Source organism: Microchirus variegatus (assembly GCF_963457635.1).
Source record: "Microchirus variegatus genome assembly, chromosome: 3".
Taxonomy (NCBI): Eukaryota; Metazoa; Chordata; class Actinopteri; order Pleuronectiformes; family Soleidae; genus Microchirus; species Microchirus variegatus.
Window position 1 is genome coordinate 37,627,944 of NC_139804.1, and position 19,478 is coordinate 37,647,421.

At 39.7% G+C, this 19,478-nt stretch overlaps 1 protein-coding gene across 1 annotated transcript; it reads right to left on the reverse strand.

Moving 5' to 3' along the window:
- Positions 1-1,740: 1,740 nt before the first annotated feature.
- nek8 (NIMA-related kinase 8) lies at positions 1,741-17,501 on the reverse strand (the record flags this gene model as incomplete). The annotated part of the gene is made up of 15 exons (XM_083886805.1): positions 17,452-17,501; positions 15,378-15,583; positions 14,714-14,946; positions 14,486-14,617; positions 13,288-13,496; positions 12,722-12,798; positions 12,435-12,619; positions 11,397-11,544; positions 10,261-10,337; positions 8,588-8,705; positions 8,309-8,459; positions 7,187-7,350; positions 6,454-6,606; positions 3,972-4,130; positions 1,741-1,769 (listed from the first exon to the last, which is right to left on the reverse strand). Exons 1-15 carry the CDS (start codon positions 17,496-17,498, stop codon positions 1,741-1,743), a joined length of 2,088 nt encoding a protein of 695 aa, XP_083742931.1. The 5' UTR covers positions 17,499-17,501.
- Positions 17,502-19,478: the final 1,977 nt, after the last annotated feature.

Genomic DNA, 19,478 nt, shown 5'->3' on the forward strand with positions numbered 1-19,478 from the left:
TACATAACTGTATTATTTATATGACACTTTTACTTTGAAAATCCAGATTGCAGTGTCACAGCAACAACATCATTTTGTAGAAGGAAAATATATTAATAATATTAAAACAATACTATCAATATAACATATATATAATAATCCTAATCCTAACAATTGAAAATGTGTGCGTGTGTGTGACATGAAGACAGATTTATTAGTATTGTATATAGTAATAGTATCGTATAGTAGGGTTTTCTGTGATAAAATGTACTGTAGTGTAAAAATGTTACCCAGATTAGTCACAAAAATACAAGTAAATATGAAATGATTGCATATTATTTGGGGTTAAATTACTCTGTAGTTTACCTGTAGTACTTTCACTACAGCTCTGTACTGCGGGTACTTCGTCCACCACTGCTCAACACATGTTTTTGTCACACTTTACAACGACAACATGTTAATTAACAGTTTTACTAAAGGCCACATTATACTTCTCCGACTGCGTAATGCGTTATCCGTCTGCGTCACCACGTAGACCACTCGAGCCTTTATACTTCTGCGTCGTGGTGACGGACAGCCTCTGCAATTTCCCGCCCGATCAGTAGGGGTCACTGCGCAAGGTTGTTGTGCTTTTGGCTACAGTGAGCAATGGCGTCCGAGAAAGAAAGACTGTTGTTGTTGAAACAGTGGCCGTTTCTCACTTTTCTGTGTGACGGAACGCAGTTTTAAGATAATTTGAGGCGAGAAATTGTCCATTTAGAGTCTAAACATGTGCTGTGTGTGTTAAGATATGACGTATTTATAGTTCGGCAGCGACGAAGACGGCGGTGATCAGCTCCGCGTCTGTGGACGCTCGGTGCTCACTGTGAGCCGGCACAGAGCAGCTTAGCTCGGCCTGTCCTGAGGACCAATCGCAGCTCTTGCCGTCTCCGTTGTTCCTTGACAGAGTGACGGACACTTAAAAAATATTCCATGCAGTCGGAGACGACGTAGAGGCTCTACAACAGGTTCTGCGTCGACGGAGAGGACTCTGCGTAGCCTACGCAGAGCACTTTACGCAGAAGTATAAATTGGGCTTAAGTGTCCAGGGTGTGTCAGTTCATCCCCCCATGTGGAGGATAAAGTGGTAGAAGGATGGATGGTTGGTTAATGAAGGGATGAGGGAGTGAATCGAGACAAAAGCACAGTTGGAAGAGTTTGTTTCGCCGCGTCGTTATCTGCTCTGTTGAAACGTCTACACTTACAAGAGCCTGAATAATCCACTAAAGTGACGGCTGACGACCAGATTGAGCGATGAACTCTGAAGTGTCCTCCTCTTCCTGTGCGCTCAATCGTGACTCTGCTTAAAAAGCTGTTGTCAGACCAGTCGGGACAAAAAGTGTCGCCACATGAAAGCAGACCGAGCACTTCCTGTGTCCCTCCCCCCTCCCCCCCTCCCTCCCTGACGGGCTTCACAAACGACAACAGTCTTACAACATGGCTTTGTCCGACCTGTTGTGACACTGACACACACACACACACACCTGCTGGGATTGACCTTTGGCTGTGTGTGTCTCTGTGATGAAGAAAAACATTCATTCCTGCACAGAAAAGAAACAGATAAGAAAGCGTGTGAGGCCACAGCTGCAGGAGGAACAGGGACGTCTTTCAGCTGCGACGCTTTCAGCTGCGCCTCCTTTTTTTCCTTCAGAGGAAGTTGTCGCTGCGTGGCGAGCTCGTGGAAAGAGGGGGCGTGGCCTGTGTTTTTTCCACAAGACGGAATCATCTCGGGACAGTTTCCTCGAGTAGTGCTGAAAACAAGAAAAGTACAAAAACTTGAAATACTGACAAAATGTACGTGTCTGTACTTTACTTTGTTATTTATATTTCTACATTTCCTAGCTCTGTTACTCGTTTCTACCAAATAGAAGAAGAAGAAGTGTTGGTATTATGGTCTGTATTTATACTGAGCTTTTCTAGTCTTGATGAACAGTTTTCATTTAACCTCAAGGACACATATAAACTAGCAGAGCCAGAAACTGAACCCACAACCTTCCAGTTGAAAGACAACTCACTCACTCACTCACTCACGCACTTACACGCTCACTCACTCACTCACATTCACAGCAATGTAGGGTTAAGTGGCTTTGCTCAAGGACACATATAGACTAGGAATTGAACCCACAACCTTCCAGTTGAAAGACAACTCACTCATTCACTCACACTCACTCACTCACTCACGCACTTACACGCTCACTCACTTACACGCTCACTCACTTACACGCTCACTCACTCATTCACATTCACAGCAATGTAGGGTTAAGTGGCTTTGCTCAAGGACACATATAGACTAGGAATTGAACCCACAACCTTCCAGTTGAAAGACAACTCACTCACTCACTCACTCATTCACTCACTCACTCACACTCATTCACTCAATTACACGCTCACTCACTCACTCACATTCACAGCAATGTAGGTTTAAGTGGCTTTGCTGAAGGACACATATAGACTAGGAATTGAACCCGCAACCTTCCAGTTGAAAGACAACTCACTCATTCACTCACTTACACGCTCACTCACTCATTCACATTCACAGCAATGTACAATTGTACAATACATATAGGAATTGAACCCACAACCTTCCCAACTCGCCCTACCAGTGAGTCACCATGGCTCCATTCTAACTCCTCACTTTTTTTATCATACTTTTACATCTAAAACTCAAGTACATTTTATATCGTACAATGACTTTTGAAGTACAGTAAATGTCATGTACTTTAAGACTTTTACTTAAAAGACTAACTCCGCCCCCAAGCCTGATTTTGAAGTCAGAGTGACAGCGCTAAGATGCTACAGGAAACGCCACAGCTAGCTGCCACTGACGTGATTTGTAACATACTTTTTACTTTGACTCAAGTTTCCCTTTAAGCAGCAGCAGCAGCAGGGATTACCATCATCTCTGTTACTTATTAGATCATGATGCAGTTTAATCTTCCCTTAATCTGCAGCTTTTTTCCAATTCGGACAGTAGAGGGAGAGATTATTTAATCCCACCTTCAATGCGTTTGCTCGTTTTGATGCATAAAGACAGTACTATATATATATTTTGAAAATGGATGCCTGCAACCATGATTGTTAACTTTTGTTTTGTCATCTGTTTCACATTCTTTTTGTGTGATTGATACATCATCATCACTGTGTGTGTGTGTGTGTGTTCTTGTACTTGCGGCATCCTGAGGACCAGCGAGGGTTTTTAACCAACAAAGTCAATTTTTTTTGTCAATTTTTTTTGTCAAATTTTGGATGACATGATGTTTTTGTCAATTTTTGGGTGAATTTTTTTTTGTCAATTTTTGGGTCAAATTTTTTTGTCAAATTCTTTTTTTCAAATTGTGGATGACATGACGTTTTTGTCAAATTGTGGGTAATTTTTTTGGGTAAAATTTTTTTTGTCATTTTTTCTGGTCATTTTTTGGGTACATTGTTTTTGTCAATTTTTGGGTAAATTTTTTTTTGTCAAATTTTGGGTCATTTTTTTGTCAAATTTTGGGTCATTTTTTTGTCAAATTTTTGGGTCAAATTATTATTTTTTTCGATTTTTTATTTTTTTACCCAACAAAAAAAAATTGAAAAAGCTTTCCCGCCCTTTTTGCTCTGGGGCTCCAACTGCAGACATGTTATGGAACTGCAACCAGTAGTTCTTTGTAGATGTCATTCATGAAGTAGATATTTGTAATTGTGCTGATTCATAAATGCTGGTCCTCACATTGTCAGCAACCCAGTCCTCAGTATGCAGCAAGTACAAGAATGTGTGTGTGTGTGTGTGTGTGTGTGTGTGTGAGTGTGGATTATCTTTCTGTTTATTTGTGAAAAATCTCAATCAAAATGTGTCTGAAATCTGGAGCTCTCTCTGGTTGAGTTTTCACCGCATCCCAGCATCTCCCAGCGGTTGTTGTTGTTGTTGTTGTTGTTGTCGTCAACAAAGAGCAGTTAAGGCAAAGATATCTCACGTTTCACTGCCAGCAGAGTGTTGCCATGACAACAGGCCACCGATGTCACCGCAAACGGGTGGCTCTCGTCGAGCTGCACAGGCCTCGGGATCCCCGAGTCCTCCTCCTTCCTGCCGAGGCGTCCTCTGGCGCCCTTTCCCCAGGTGTACACCTCCCCTTCTGCCACAAAACAAAAACAAAAACAAAAACAGGACCGTTGTTGTTGTTGTTGCTGTCGTTTTAATAACATGAATCCACACAAACGTGTAAGTGCTGACTCTGAGTCTGAACGACTGAACAAACATCAGTTTTCAAAGCGACACAAGAAAAAGAAGCCGCTGCTGCTTCTCTCCGCGGGGAACCGAACCCTCGCACAATACGTCATCTTAACCACGCTGACCTCAGCTCTGCAGAACAAAACACACATTTAAAGACACATGAGTGCACACACACACACACACACACACACACACACACACACACACACACACACACACACACACACACACACACACACACACACACACACAGTTTGTTTAAAGGACCATTCCAAGGTTTTTTTTGTATGTTTAGCCCATTTAGCTGAAACACTGGCATGACTGACTTCTTTCTCTCTGTTCTACAGGAACATCTCTGCGGCTGCATTTTTAGTTTTGAAAACTTCTGAAAAATCTGTTTGACGTTAAAGTGACGTTGAAGGCAGGTTTATTTACATAGAACATTTCAACAACAGAAATAACAGCAGCATTAGTGTACATATGGCATGATATGGCATGGTAAAAAATACTAATTTGTGGTCACGAAATACTAATTTATAGCCTTTATTTGTTTCTTTTTAGGTAAAAATAAGAACAATTTCCCAGTAAATTCTGTGACTCTGACATCCTATGATATGATGGGACACTGCAAATGCCAGACTTACAGCATTTTTACTTTTAAAATGTAAATTCATGCTACATGGCATAAATATGGGTTTAATGATTATCATTTCTTTTAAAGCCGTTGTTTGTTATTTACACACGGAGCTAAACCCGTCACATTTAATCAGCTTTTGTTTCTGAGTTAATGTTACTTTCAGTTGTGTTTCACAGAGATTAAAATGCTCCGTTTCTGTTGCAAAGCGGCCAAACCACAGATATTTGAGAAATGTTGTCTCTCTGCTGAGCAGAGACAAACCCTGATGTGTTCACTTTTGCATTTCCTACTAAAAACTCAGCTGAAAACAAATATATCTGACTGAGACCTTTAATTTTAAGTGTTTTTTGATGTGTTTTTTTTCTTCTTTTTAAAAAAAACTAGCATCTAAAATCTACTGCACAAAAGCAACTGTAAATCAAATCCAACAAATGTGTATTGCCAAAACTGGGAATCTTGAGGCTTCAAACTGGGAATCTTGAAGCTTTTGAGACTTCAAATTGGGAATCTTAAAGTCTTTGAGGCTTCAAACTGGGAATCTTGAAGCTTTTGAGGTTTCAAACTGGACATCTTGAAGCTTTTGAGGCTTCAAACTGCGAATCTTGCAGCTTCAAACTGGGAATCTTGAAGCTTCAAACTGGGAATATTGAAGCTTTTGAGTCTTCAAATTGGGAATCTTAAAGTTTTTGAGGTTTCAAACTGGGAATCTTGAAGCTTTTGAGACTTCAAATTGGGAATCTTAAAGTCTTTGAGGCTTCAAACTGGGAATCTTGAAGCTTTTGAGGCTTCAAACTGCGAATCTTGCAGCTTCAAACTGGGAATCTTGAAGCTTCAAACTGGGAATATTGAAGCTTTTGAGTCTTCAAATTGGGAATCTTAAAGTTTTTGAGGTTTCAAACTGGGAATCTTGAGACTTCAAACTGGAAATCTTGAAGCTTTTGAGGCTTCAAACTGGGAATCTTAAAGTCTTTGAGGTTTCAAACTGGGAATCTTGAAGCTTCAAACTGGAAATCTTGAAGCTTTTGAGGCTTCAAACTGGGAATCTTGAAGCTTCAAACTGGGAATCTTGAAGCTTCAAACTGGGAATATTGAAGCTTTTGAGGCTTCAAACTGGGAATCTTGAAGCTTGAAACCAGGGGTTCAGATTCAGCCGACATCAGACTTTGAAGGATCGTTGACTTTAAGAAGCACAGTGTGTGGGTGTTTAAAGACATCTGAGTCACTCCTCTGTCTACATTGTTGCACCTGTTATGGCATGATGCCACACAGGAAGCACACACCTGTTCATAAACCCGAGCAGAGTTCACCTGTGTGGGTGTCACAGGCTGTTTATCTAAAAATGGTCATAGTCTTCCGGTTTGAAAAATGAAGCCTCATAAGTAGGATGGAAGCAGCAGTTAGCCACCAGGGGGCTTGAATGGAAGACTACAGGAGACTGAACTTCTACATCTCACTTGATTTATAATAGTGACTAGTTTCAGCTCTTCTTCAACAGAACATCATGTCAGTTGTTGTAAATTACGCAGCAAACATCCCTTAAAATAAATAAATAAAGTCATATAATCGGTTCCAAGTCTCTTTCACTCACCAGGTCCGATAGCTAAGGTGAAGGCGTCGCCACAGGCGGCCATGGTGATTCCCTGCAGGCCGGGGACCAGGTAAGGAATACGGCTGCTACGACGGGAACTGCATCCCATCTGACCGTGCTGGTTACTGCCAAAGGTAAGACACTGCCCCCCGTCTGCAGAGACAGTGTATGACAGTGATGAATTTCACGTAACATTTGGGTACTGTGAACTACAACTGTTCACACCTCGCGTCGTGGATGTGGAGCTGATTTTTGGACTTTTTTAGTACTACTTTTATGAAAAACAAACTACACATTTTCAGGTTATCTTTCCTTTTAGTAGATCTTAGAAAATAAAATACACATGTTTATGTTATTGGCTAATGACATGCATTATGTCACAGGGACAAAAATGACGTTTTTTAAGTCTGAAGAGACATGAATGAATCAAAGCTCTACTCGCGCTACAGAAGACATGGAATAAGATTTTGAGCAGAAGACAAAGAAATCGTGTAACTGTAGCAGGTCAGAGGTCAACAGATGAGGAGGCGGAGTCTCTGAACCATCCTGAGGTCACACCGGTACTAATCTTAATACCACATTTGAACAAGGTTTAAGTCTGAGCGCCGAAACCTAACTTGCTAGCACCATTGTGGAGATAAATCACACAAACAATCTACTGCTACCAATGATTCTGCTTCAAATATGTGCTTTAAAAACTAACAATAAAAGTCAAAAAAATTAATTTCTTTACCAGTGACAGCAACGGAGTGGGCCGTCCCGATGTCAATGTAAATGATCTTCTCACTGTTGAGTGGTGCTGATTGAACAGGAGTGTAAGAGTGAACTTCTTCCACCTGGTTTGAGGGAAGCGTCTCCTCTCCAGCTGCGACCGCATCCAAGCCCAGCTTGTTGAACCTGAGAGCAACGAAATGTGAGCATTTAAAGTTGATGTTCGAAAGAGCTAAATGTAGAAAAAAAGATATCCCTTAAAAGGGATTCAGGTGTTTTATTGTCACATATCCATTTACCAGATTTGGGAGCTGGCTGCAAGAAGGGACAGAAGAAAAAAACGGACTTTTCACCCAATGACATCAATGACTGCCAATGTCAATGTTTATCTATCGCTTCCTTCTATTGTAAGACAGGCTTTTTTGGCCAAAAACATAAGTTTGTTAACCCAAGTCCATAGAGAAAATGTGCGATTTTACACCACGGAACATGGGAGTTATTAAATCACTGCCTCCTCCTTTTCTGAGTTCAAATCTTTAATTGTGTCATTTTGGGGGTTTGAAGTACTTTGCTCAGATTCACTGTAATGACACAAACCAAAGGAGGAGCAGTGGACCAGTCAGTAGTTTATACACTTAAATGTCCATGTGGAAAAGGTTGCCTAAAAGTAAAATAAGGCCAATATATTCTTACAATGTCATAGATTTAAGATGATATAGATATTTTTAGATTAGCCTAAACCTTAAGAGGCTAAAATCAAATTTTCCTTCTGTCACAAGTGTCCAGTTTCGCCTGAACTCTGCTTTCTTTTAAATCACTCCTGTTTCCTCATCAGCTACTTGAAGCACACAGATAGGTTTACAGTCATGACCTGAACCTCTGTGACACTTGAAGGGATTAACGACAAGAGAAAGAGAAAACAAAGTGTTTGTCACGTTAGGAGAATGTTGCCTCGCAGGTTGGCAAACCAGAAACATCTCAATCTCCATCTCTGTACCGCTAATCTATCACCACCCACATGTGCATACAGACCGGAGGTAATAGGTGGAAGAGTCCTGTTTCACTGCCCGTCATTAGCTCCTGTCAGTCAGTGTTTACTGTGACCAATAGCCACTGTTTTAGGTTGAATATTTAAAACACTCACCTGTTGCTTCCACATGCCACAATCCTGTGTTGGGTGCTGATAATAATGGAGCAGTCGACGCCGCACAACACCCTCTGGGCCTCGAACTCCGCCGGTAAACACACTTGCTGTGGAGAATTGTGAGTGTCTTGCGTGCCCAGCCCGAGGCGACCTTCACACACGGAGAGAGACACATCAACAGAAACTGCCGTCATAAATCAGGTCAAAATACAAAAACCAAGGGGTGAAAACCAAGATGGATGGAGTGAATTCTCTCAACAACCGGTTAATTTACGCTACCATTGTCTCCTCTTCCCCAGGCAAATACTTCTCTTTCATTGGTCACGGCGAGGACGTGGGAAGCGCCGCACGACACCTGAACCAGCTCATAGCCGAGGAGAGCTTCTACTATCTTAGGCTGAAGACAGAGACACAGAGAGAACATGAATGTTATGTCATTGAAATTCTTGACATAAAATGGCTTCATTCTATCTATCTATCTATCTATCTATCTATCTATCTATCTATCTATATAAAAATATATATATATTTAATTATCTATCTATCTATCTATCTATCTATCTATCTATATAAAAATATATATATATTTAATTATCTATCTATCTATCTATCTATCTATCTATCTATCTATCTATCTATCTATCTATCTATCTATCTATCTATCTATCTATCTATCTATCTATCTATCTATCTATCTGTCTGTCTGTCTGTCTGTCTGTCTGTCTGTCTGTCTGTCTATCTATCTATCTATCTACCTATCTATCTATCTATCTGTTAGTTTAGTTAGCTAAAAGAAGACATTGCTAGCGAAGAGAAGACATTGCTATCTATCTATCTATCTATCTATCTATCTATCTATCTATCTATCTATCTATCTATCTATCTATCTATCTATCTATCTATCTATCTATCTATCTATCTATCTGTTAGTTTAGTTAGCTAAAAGAAGACATTGCTAGCGAAGAGAAGACATTGCTATCTATCTATCTATCTATCTATCTATCTATCTATCTATCTATCTATCTATCTATCTATCTATCTATCTATCTATAAATATATATATATATTTAATTATCTATCTATCTATCTATCTATCTATCTATCTATCTATCTATCTATCTATCTATCTATCTATCTATCTATCTATCTATCTATCTATCTATCTATCTATCTATAAATATACATGATTTAACATCACAGCACTCACACAGCGTTGCTCATCCACTGCTGCCTCCATCAGTACGTTTAAATGTGTTACCAGTGTCTTAAAACACAGATTTTCTCTATGGACATTGGTGTCGGAGAGTGAGCAAAACTTGAATGTATCTGGAGATATCACAAATAGATTTTAGCCCCATATTTAGTTAGGTGAGTTTTCGTTAACTGTCTAAAATCAGTTCTTCCTCCTGTCTCTCCTGTGAACCAAAACACCCCTGAAGCCAATAAACCTCTGAAATGTAATGAACGCATGTGAAGCATGGATGTTTCAGTCTGTCACATCTAAAGTTGTGTTGTTTTTAATGCAAATTCACCGTCATTTAAAGCTTATCTCGCGCACTTTGACAGGAAACACATATTGATGCATTCACCAAAGCAAAACGTCCTCTAAAAGACAAATGGCTGCTTTAATGCACATGGTATTAGATTACCAAAGACGCTGATGTTTTAAATTGCATGGAAACCTAATGCAGGAGGAGATAGAATAACAAACGTCAAAACATAAAGCACTGTAAGTAGCTACTAATGCTGCAGATCTGGTTACATCATGTGCACTCATCGGCTATTAGACATTAAAACCGCTTATGAAGTTTACAAATATAATATTCCAAACTACTTTTAATGGAAGTTATGTTTCTGTCTCTGGTTTCTGATTAAGCTAAAGATTATATTACTTTTATTTCCGGTGTAGCTGATACACTGTGTGTGAATGATGGACAGATGTTTTCTTGTACCTGTGTAACGTCGTTGAAGTTTCCGTGTCCTAAACAGCCGTTGCTCCCACTTCCAAACGTCATGATGATTCCTCTGTCTGCAAATGGAAAATGAAAGAGAGGTGATTCAAGTTACAGCACAGGTTTATTCTTTTGTTGACCAACACAATGATTCTACAACTTAGCTACTAAACAACAGACTTTTCATATATAATCTAAACCTATATAGGTCTATGTTTGATACAGCCTTTTCTGAACTTTGTAAACTTCTCCCTCTCCAGCACCAAATTCCATACAGAGAATCAGCGACTTTAGCTCACAGGATTACAGGAGCTGCTGGTCTACTGCTGCCTCCTGTGGTGAGTTTGTGTCACTGAGCGATTTACAAACTTCCTTTTGCAATAAAAAAAACAAAAAACACTGTATAACAAAGAAAAAGAAGCAACAAACATTTACTGAAGACACCATAGATTTAAGCAGTCAAAGATGTTATTGGGTGAAATCTAAATAATTATGAGTGGGGAAAAAAGTCAGAATTGAAAAAGTCATGATTCTGGGAAAAAAGTCTTAATTCTGAGAAGAAAAAAATGTATTATGAAAAAAAAATTTATTATGAAAAAAAAATCTAAATTCTAAAAAAAAAATCAAAAATTTGAGAGAAAAAAAAATTTAATAATGAAAAAAAAAATCTAAATTCTGAGAAAAAAAATAAAAAATTTGAGAAAAAAAAAATTAATTATGAAAAAAAAATCTAAATTCTGAGAAAAAAATCTAAAATTTGAGAACAAAAAATTCTTAGAAGAAAAAGAAATCAGAATTATGAGAAAAAAAAATTAGAATTGAAAAACTCATGATTCTGGGGGAAAAAAAATAATTATGAAACAAAAAATAATTATGAAAAAAAAATCTGAATTCTGAGGGAAAAAAATCTGAATTGTGAGAAAAGAAAATCTAAATTCGGAGAAAAAAATCTAAAATTTGAGAAAAACAAAAAGTATTCTTAGAAGAAAAAGAAAATCAGAATTATGAGGGAAAAAAAATCAGAATTGAAAATAGTATTCCTTTTGTTTTTTTTACATTAACAACATCCTCCGACAGAGCGCCCCCTACTGAGCAGATGAGTCGTGGGCTGTGATTGTGCTGATGGAGACAATCACCTGTCATGCAGGTGGTAAAGAGGTCTCCACAGGACACAGACTTGATGGTGACCCCAGACTGACCCTCCAGGAAGCGAGACACAAACTGATGCTGCATGTGATCCACAGCACCAGGAAGACTGACTTCACCTGATCCCACTGACGGAGCCTGTGATCATTAAAGGTTATGAGTCACTCGTGTGCAGACGGATAATTAGAAAAGTGTTTTTTGGCAAGAGAGTGAGAAAGAAACTGTTTGACTGTGAGCAAATAAAACAAATAAAAACAGGTCTTAGTTTATCTTTCCCTTTGTTGCTTTTACTTTTACTTTTATGTACTGGTTATATTATCTATAACATTTTGTTACTATTTACCTTTTTTTATATTAGCATTTTTATGTTTCTGAGCTACGTGATAGCATTTCCTCACTTCATCTTCTCCTCACTTTTGTACTTCCTCTTTTCCTCACTTCTTTATATCTTCTTTTCCTCACTCCCTTCCTCACTTTACTTCATCTTCTCCTCACTTCCTTCTCTTCCTAACTTCTTCACTTCATCTTCCCCTCACTTCTTTACTTCTACTCCTCACATCCTTCTCTCACTCGCTTCTTTCGATCTTCGTTTCCTCCCTCCCTCCCTTCCTCACTTTACTTCTTCCTTTCATTACTTCATTCTTTTCCTCACTTTTGTACTTCCTCACTTCTTTACTTCCTTCTCTTCCTCACTTCTCCCCAATTCCTTCTCTTCTTCACTTAGTCTTCTCCTCACGTCCTTCTCTCACTCGCTTCTTTAGATCTTCGTTTCCTCCATCCCTCCCTTCATCACTTTACTTCCTTCTCTTCCTCGCTTCTCGACTTCATCTTTTCCTTCTCTCACTCGTTTCTTTAGATCTTTGTTTCCTCACTCCTGTGTCAGCTGGGATACGCCCCCCCCCCCCGCCCACCACTCTGATGTGTAGGATAAAGTAGATGAATGAATGAATGAGAACAGCATTTCTAATCATTAAACACTGAAGGCTGTGATATTGTCTGTATCTGTATCTCTAAACTGGTGCACAGACCTCCCACGTGATCAGACGTCCAGACCTGGTGACCCCCATCTTCTGAGTTCGGCCCAGAGAAACCTGCAGCACCTCGGTGTTTAGCATCGGCAGACGTAAAGGCGCCGAGATTCCACTCCCCCACGTGTACACCGCGGACAGTGGGAGTGTGTGCACTTTACCCGAGCTCAGACCGAATAACGCATCTGTACAAGTACAAAAAAAAAATAAGCAGCACATGAACAGTTTGCGTTTGAAGCAGCTACTGCAGTTCTGCTGTTGTCAGATAGAGGCGCCATGATCCTCACCTCTGGACCTGTTAGCGGGAACTCTGCCTCCTGCTCTGCCTTGACACGACTGCACAGTCGACAGCGGTTTCTCAATCCTAAAACACATCAATAAATACAGTCTGAAAGGTCCAGTGTGCAATAATTAGTGACAACTAATATAGGGATGGTCATTTCTGACAAAAAACGGATGAATATTCAAAACTCCAGCGCATGAGAACTAGTGAGAGTAACAAGATGCATTCAAAGACCCCGGTAAATTTCTTTATTGTGACAAAATAAAGACCCTGGTAATTGAGTGTTGAGCTGAGAGGAGCAGCTTCTCGATGCATTCAAGAAACCTTTTGTCATTTTAATCCCTTTTTCACTCACACATCAAATAAATCGACTTACTAAATGCTTGCTGCTAGCACCCAAAAATAAAGTAGACATTGGAGCAGAGGTTGTTTAGTGTATTTAAAAAAATTACAAATAGTCACAGTAAATGATCAACTTTTTATAATCAAGCGATTATGATTATGCTTTTAATCCGATAAATGGCTCAAAATGAACCCTCCTCAAACTCTCTTCAACACAGAAACCCTCACCTGCGCATTTTGACGTTGCCTATGTCCGTGTACAGGTTGAGCAGAGGCCTGATGCAAATGGGAAGAGCCATGATCTCGTTGAGCTGGGGCCGTTTGGACGGATCCAGGTTGAGCATGTTGAGGATGAGCTGTCGCAGTTCCGGGCTGTACCGGTCTGAGATCGGAGCGAAAGTGCCGCTCATGATCTTCAGAACGAGGGCGGGCAAATTCTGAAAGCAACATAAAAGAGAACAAGTCCGTTTAAGAACATCTAAACAGATCAGGATGAATTTTTTTTCATGTTTATATAAGATGGTAATAGCTACACTACTGTTCAAAAGTTTGGGCTCCTTATTTTTGAAGGAAAAGCACTTTTTTTCAATGAATATAACATTAAATGAATCATAAATACACTCTATATATTGTTAATGTGGTAAACGACTATTCTAGCTGCAAACGTCTGGTTTTTAATAGAATATGTACATAGGTGTATAGAGGCCCATTTCCAGTGTTTTAATGGTACATTGTGTTTGCTAATCGCGTTAAAAGACTATTGATGATTAGAAAACCCTTGAAAACCCTTGTGCAATAATGTTAGCACAGCTGAAAACTGTTTTGTTGGTTATTATTTGGAATAAAAATCATTATTTCAAATCTCGTCAATGTCTTGACTATATTTTCTATTAATTTTGCAACTCTTTTGATGAATAAAAGTGCGACTTTTAACGGAAAACATTGTATAGGGGACCCCAAACTTTTGAATGGTAGTGTAAGTATTTGTGTGTAAAACACAGGTGACCGTGTTTATGTCTTATGCTCTCTGATAGGGCTTTCACACCGGCAGGGCTCTGTGCTGGTTCCGGTTCCCGAACCGGCCTGCGCATTCAGCCCGAAAAAAATAACAGGTTATGAACCAGAAAAGTTGGTTCTCATGGGAACCAAAAAATACCTGGTTCTTCCCTGCGAACCATGATCTACCATTATTTTGCCGTTTCTGTGTCACTGTGTTAACATCCTCCCTCTTTGGTTCCTCCCACTGAATTGAAATTGGTGTGAACGCGGGCACCAAGCACCAAGGTTCTCAGACTCCAGAATGGAACCAGAGCCAGAACCAGAACCAGAACCATGTCCGTCTGAGAGCCCCATCAGTGATGTTGTTTTGAATTGAGTTTTGCATAATATTGAACATTTAGCCCCGTTGAGACAACATCTTCCATACAGCTGCCTCGAAGGCTCTCTTCAGGCTCGCCAGCTCGTAGAGCACACAGCCCAGAGCCCAGATGTCACTCTTCTGGTTGTACGGCTTTCCTTCACACAGCTCTGGGGAAATGTAGCACGGAGTCCCGACCACCTGCAGAGCAAAAAAAACAAAAACAAAACAATGTGTTAATTCATGCTAAACATGGCACGATGAAACAGAGCTACTGTGAGTCGGAAATCATCTCGCCGTGTACGCTTTGCTCTTGCTGACGAGGATCTTCGAGATGCCAAAGTCGCCAATCTTGACGATCATCTGGTGCTTGTCCAGGAGGATGTTCTGCGTCTTCAGGTCTCTGTGCAGGATGAGCTTGTTGTGGACGTGATACAAGGCCAGTAAGATCTGGACAAAGAAGTGAAGGATGGTGTCCTCGTCCAGCAGAGAGTTACAGCGCTTCTGTATGTAATCGGCCAAAGTCCCACCTACACAAAGAAAACAGAGGATGATTTCTCCTCGGTCCAAAATATTGGTAAATAAAATAGTATTTTGGACAAGATTTGACCAGGAATTAATCATTATTCCAAGTCCCAGTTAAATCGTTAGTCCCAGTGCTCAATTTAGCTTTATAAAGAGATGATAAGAACCAGTACATGCTGTACATATGAGTGTAAAAGGAGGAAATAAAACAGAAAATGACACAATAAAATCTTACATATAAAGTTACATAAAGTAGGATACTGATGGCGACAAGTGTTATTATGTGGTTTGTGTCATGATAAAATCTTCTCAGACCTGACATGAGGATGAAATTCAGTCCACTTGCCCGACGGCACTAAACCATGGGAATGACGGACCGCGGTGTACGATGAACAAAAGCCTCCTGTGTAAGGAGATCTGACGTCAGTGCGTTTACCTGGCGCGTACTCCATGGCGATCATGAGAGCCTTGTCTTCCAGGAAGTTCTCATAGTACTCGATGATGTTGGGATGGTTGAGCAGTTTAAGAACCTGACACTCGTTCTGAGCTGCCAGACGTTCGTCCCGCGACATCTGCTCCACCGGGATTTCCTTCAGGATGACGAAGGCCCCGTCGCTGCGCCGGCGGCACAAGTGAACGATCCTGGGCGGGTGGAGAGAACGGAGGGAAATTCAAATGTAAATAGAGTTGTAAGATGTGAATCTGGCTTCTTTATAATGTTTGATTTTTACATGCAAAGTTTCATATTCGTTTTATCTGCACAGACTGGGAGACAATCAGGAGTTTAAAAAAATGAAATTGAAACTTTTGGGACACAAAGCAAATCAGACTTAAAACAGGGTTCCCACACCTTGGTTGACATCAAATTTAAGGACTTTTCAAGGACTTTCCAGGACAAACCTTCCAATTTATTGAATTTGAATTGAATTGAACTGAATGACTTTATTCCTCCCCCGGGGGGGAAACACACATTTACAACAGCTCAATTAAGGCGACAAGAGGTGCAGAAATGTGCAACGGCATAATAAGTAAGAAGAAAGACAACGTAAAGATAAGAGTAAAAATAGGGTAAAAAATAAAATACAATATGGTAAACAAATCACACTCTAAATATAAGTAAGACTCTAATAAAATAAAATACAATAAGGTAAAAATACGCTCTAATATAAGTAAAAATAAGTTAAATGTGAGATAGAGTAAAAAATAGAATAAAAATAAAATACAATATGGTAAAAGGACAGAATGTGCTGACACAGATTAAGACGAGAGGACAACTGGTACGGGCGTCTTTGTCCACGATGAACGTTCGCTTTTATTGATTTTCGAGCTGCAACTAACGATTATTTTCGTAATCGATTAATCTGACTATTATTTTCTCGATTAATCGATGAATCGTTTGGTCCATAAAATGTCGGAAAATGTTAAAAAACGTTGATCAGTGTTCGTCAAAGCTGAAAATGACGATGTTCTTGAACGTCTTGTTTTGTCCACAAACAAAAATGATTCAGTTTCAATGATTTCTTTGTTATGTGGAGCAAAGAAGCGAAGACAATATTCACATTTAAGAAGCTAAAACAATCAGAAATCTTGTTTTAATCATGAAAAACGCTTCAAACTGATTATCAAAATAGTTGGCGATTAATTTAGTAATCGATTAATAATCGATTCATCGATTAATCGTTTCAGCTCTAATTGATTTGCAAAAGTGATCCTGGTCTCTCTTTGCCTCAGTGGTTAGGGCGAGTTGTCTTTCAACTGGAAGGTTGTGGGGTCAATTCCTGCGAGTCTATGCGTGTCCTTGAGCAAGACACTTTACCCCATGTCTCAGCGTGTGAATACTGTGAAAACTGACTTTTAAAGCTCTTTATAAATTAGTTATATATTATGCAGGATGAATACACAAACATTTGAACTGTTGCAGCCTTACAAGTAAGTGTTTTATTTGTATTTAAAGTATATATTGTGCAGTGTTGTAGTAAAACGAAGTACAAATACTTTGTTATTGTAGCTCACGTATCTGCACTTTACTTTATTAGTATTTATAGCAACTTTTACTCCACTACATTTCCTCTAACTGTCTTTGTTACTCGTTTCCATCCTAAACTAAACCTCCACACTATTTTATAGTATGACGTCATTTATCTGTTAGCTCTTTACGTCACTTGTTCTCTTTTAAAACGGTTTAATGCGCATTAAACTTGAGGAAAGAGGGAACTAACTCGACACCAAGAGGTTGTTATGAACGACAGCTGATAAATGAAGTTATAAAACAGTCGTGTATAAACCCAGCGTTACTTTCTATAGTCACACAGACTTATTTTATGTCTTTATAAACTAAACTAGTGCTTTGTTGTTTTCAGTTTTGACGCAAACCGTTACCTTTTTTTTTGAGGGGGAGAAAAACTGAGGCCTTCCGGAAAAACTGTTTCCCCCCAAAAAAACGTCAGACATTATCACGTTTTAAACTTCTCAAATCATCACGAAAAGACGAATTAAAGCGGGAAACTTACCCGAAAGCTCCTCGACCAACAACTTTGATTTTCTCGTACTTCTCCATCGCTGCTGCTGCTGCACACACACACACACACACACTCACGTTAAGACGTTTCCGTGGTCTCCAGGCAACAACGCCAGCTACGGCGAGCGACGAAGGACAAAGGCGAAGGGGAAATTGTTGCTGCGGCAGAAACCAGCCTAAAGTAAAACAAATCATTGTAAAACAAAACATAAACAACTTTGCTTGTAATATGTGTTACGTTGTCATTTAATTGAGTCTTTTTAAAAATGGGTTTTACTTTTTTTATTTTGCACACACTAGAGTCAAGGTTAAAAACAATGATTAGATATGAGTAAAAAATAAATAGGCAGATTAAAAGTCAATATATTAATACATTAGGGTTAGAGTTAGGGCTAAAGACAAATGTTAGTGTTATGTGTGTGTTTAGCTCCTCCCACAAATGTAACACTTATTTTTTTCCCTTCTGATATCTGTTTATTCCATGTATGAAAATAAGAAAGATGCATATCTATGTTGTGATTTTGTTTATCCAACAATTTCACATCTAAGGTTTAAAAAAAAAAAAAAAATAAATAAAAAAAATTCCAAACTATGAAAGTTTCCAAAAACTGATGTTTGGGTTGAATAATGACGACGTCACTCATGTTTACATCATTATTAACTTTATTGACCTTTGTGGTTACAAGTTCAATTTCTTTCCTCTTGGCCATGGGCTGCTCGTACACTCTTAGAAATAAGGGTTCCAAATTCCAAAAGGGTTCTTCTACAAGGGCTGAGGTTCTACCTGGAACCATTTGCTTTTTTTCAAGGGTTCTTGGTAACACTAATGGTTCCAGTAAGAACCATTTTGATCCAGAGAACCCTTTAAAACCCCTTTCCTGAATAAAGGGTTTTAAAAGGGTTCTTGGTGGTTCTACCTGGAGCCAAAAAGGGTTCTCCTATGAGGACAAGCCGAAGAACCTTATATGATTCTACTTAGCACTTTTATTTCTAAGAGTGTGATAAACAGACATTAAGGACTGTCTACATGAAACTAATTCAGGTGAATCAGCTAAAGATTTTATTGTATCGGCCTTTAATCCACACTTTTTTTAGACAACAGTGACAACATCTCAAAATGCTACGCTAACGTGTTCCAGTAAACTAACCAACCACAACGATGACCTCATAACACCGTCATAATAATATGATCTTTTTCGTTGTTGTTTGCACATAGTAACGCGGTCACGTCTTCTCTATTTTTGTTAGTGTTGCAGCATTACAGCGCCACATACAGGCCGGACATAAGTACTACAGCGTTTAGAGTAGTTGTGGGCATTTGAGTCAAAGTCCTGTTTCTTCGACTTTAGCCAACTGTGTCCCAGAAAAACAAATCACCCAGAGTGAAAACTAGTAAAGCCCAATTTATACTCCTGCGTAAAGTGCTCTGCGTAGGTTACACAGAGTCCTCTGCGTCGACGCAGAACCTGTCGAAGAGCCTCTGCGTCGTCTCCGGGTGCACGAAATATTTTTTAAGTGTCTGTCACTCCGTCAAGGGACAACGGAGACGGCAAGAGCTGCGATTGGTCCTCAGGACAGGCCGAGCTAAGCTGCTCTGTGCCGGCTCACAGTGAGCACCGAGCGTCCACAGACGCGGAGCTGATCCCCGCCGACAACGTCGCTGCCAAACTATAAATACGTCATATCTTAACACACACAGCACATGTTTAGACTCTAAATGGACAATTTCTCGCCTCAAATTATCTTAAAACTGCGTTCCGTGACACAGAAAAGTGACAAACGGCCACTGTTTCAACAACAACAGTCTTTCTCCCTCGGACGCCATTGCTCACTGTAGCCAAAAGCACAACAACCTTGCGCAGCGACCCCTACTGATCGGGCGAGAAATTGCAGCGCCTATCCGTCACCACGACGCAGAAGTATAAAGGCTTGAGTGGTCTACGTGGTGACGCAGACGGATAACGCATTACGCAGTCGGAGAAGTATAATGTGGCCTTAAGAAGGATGTGATTATTCCGG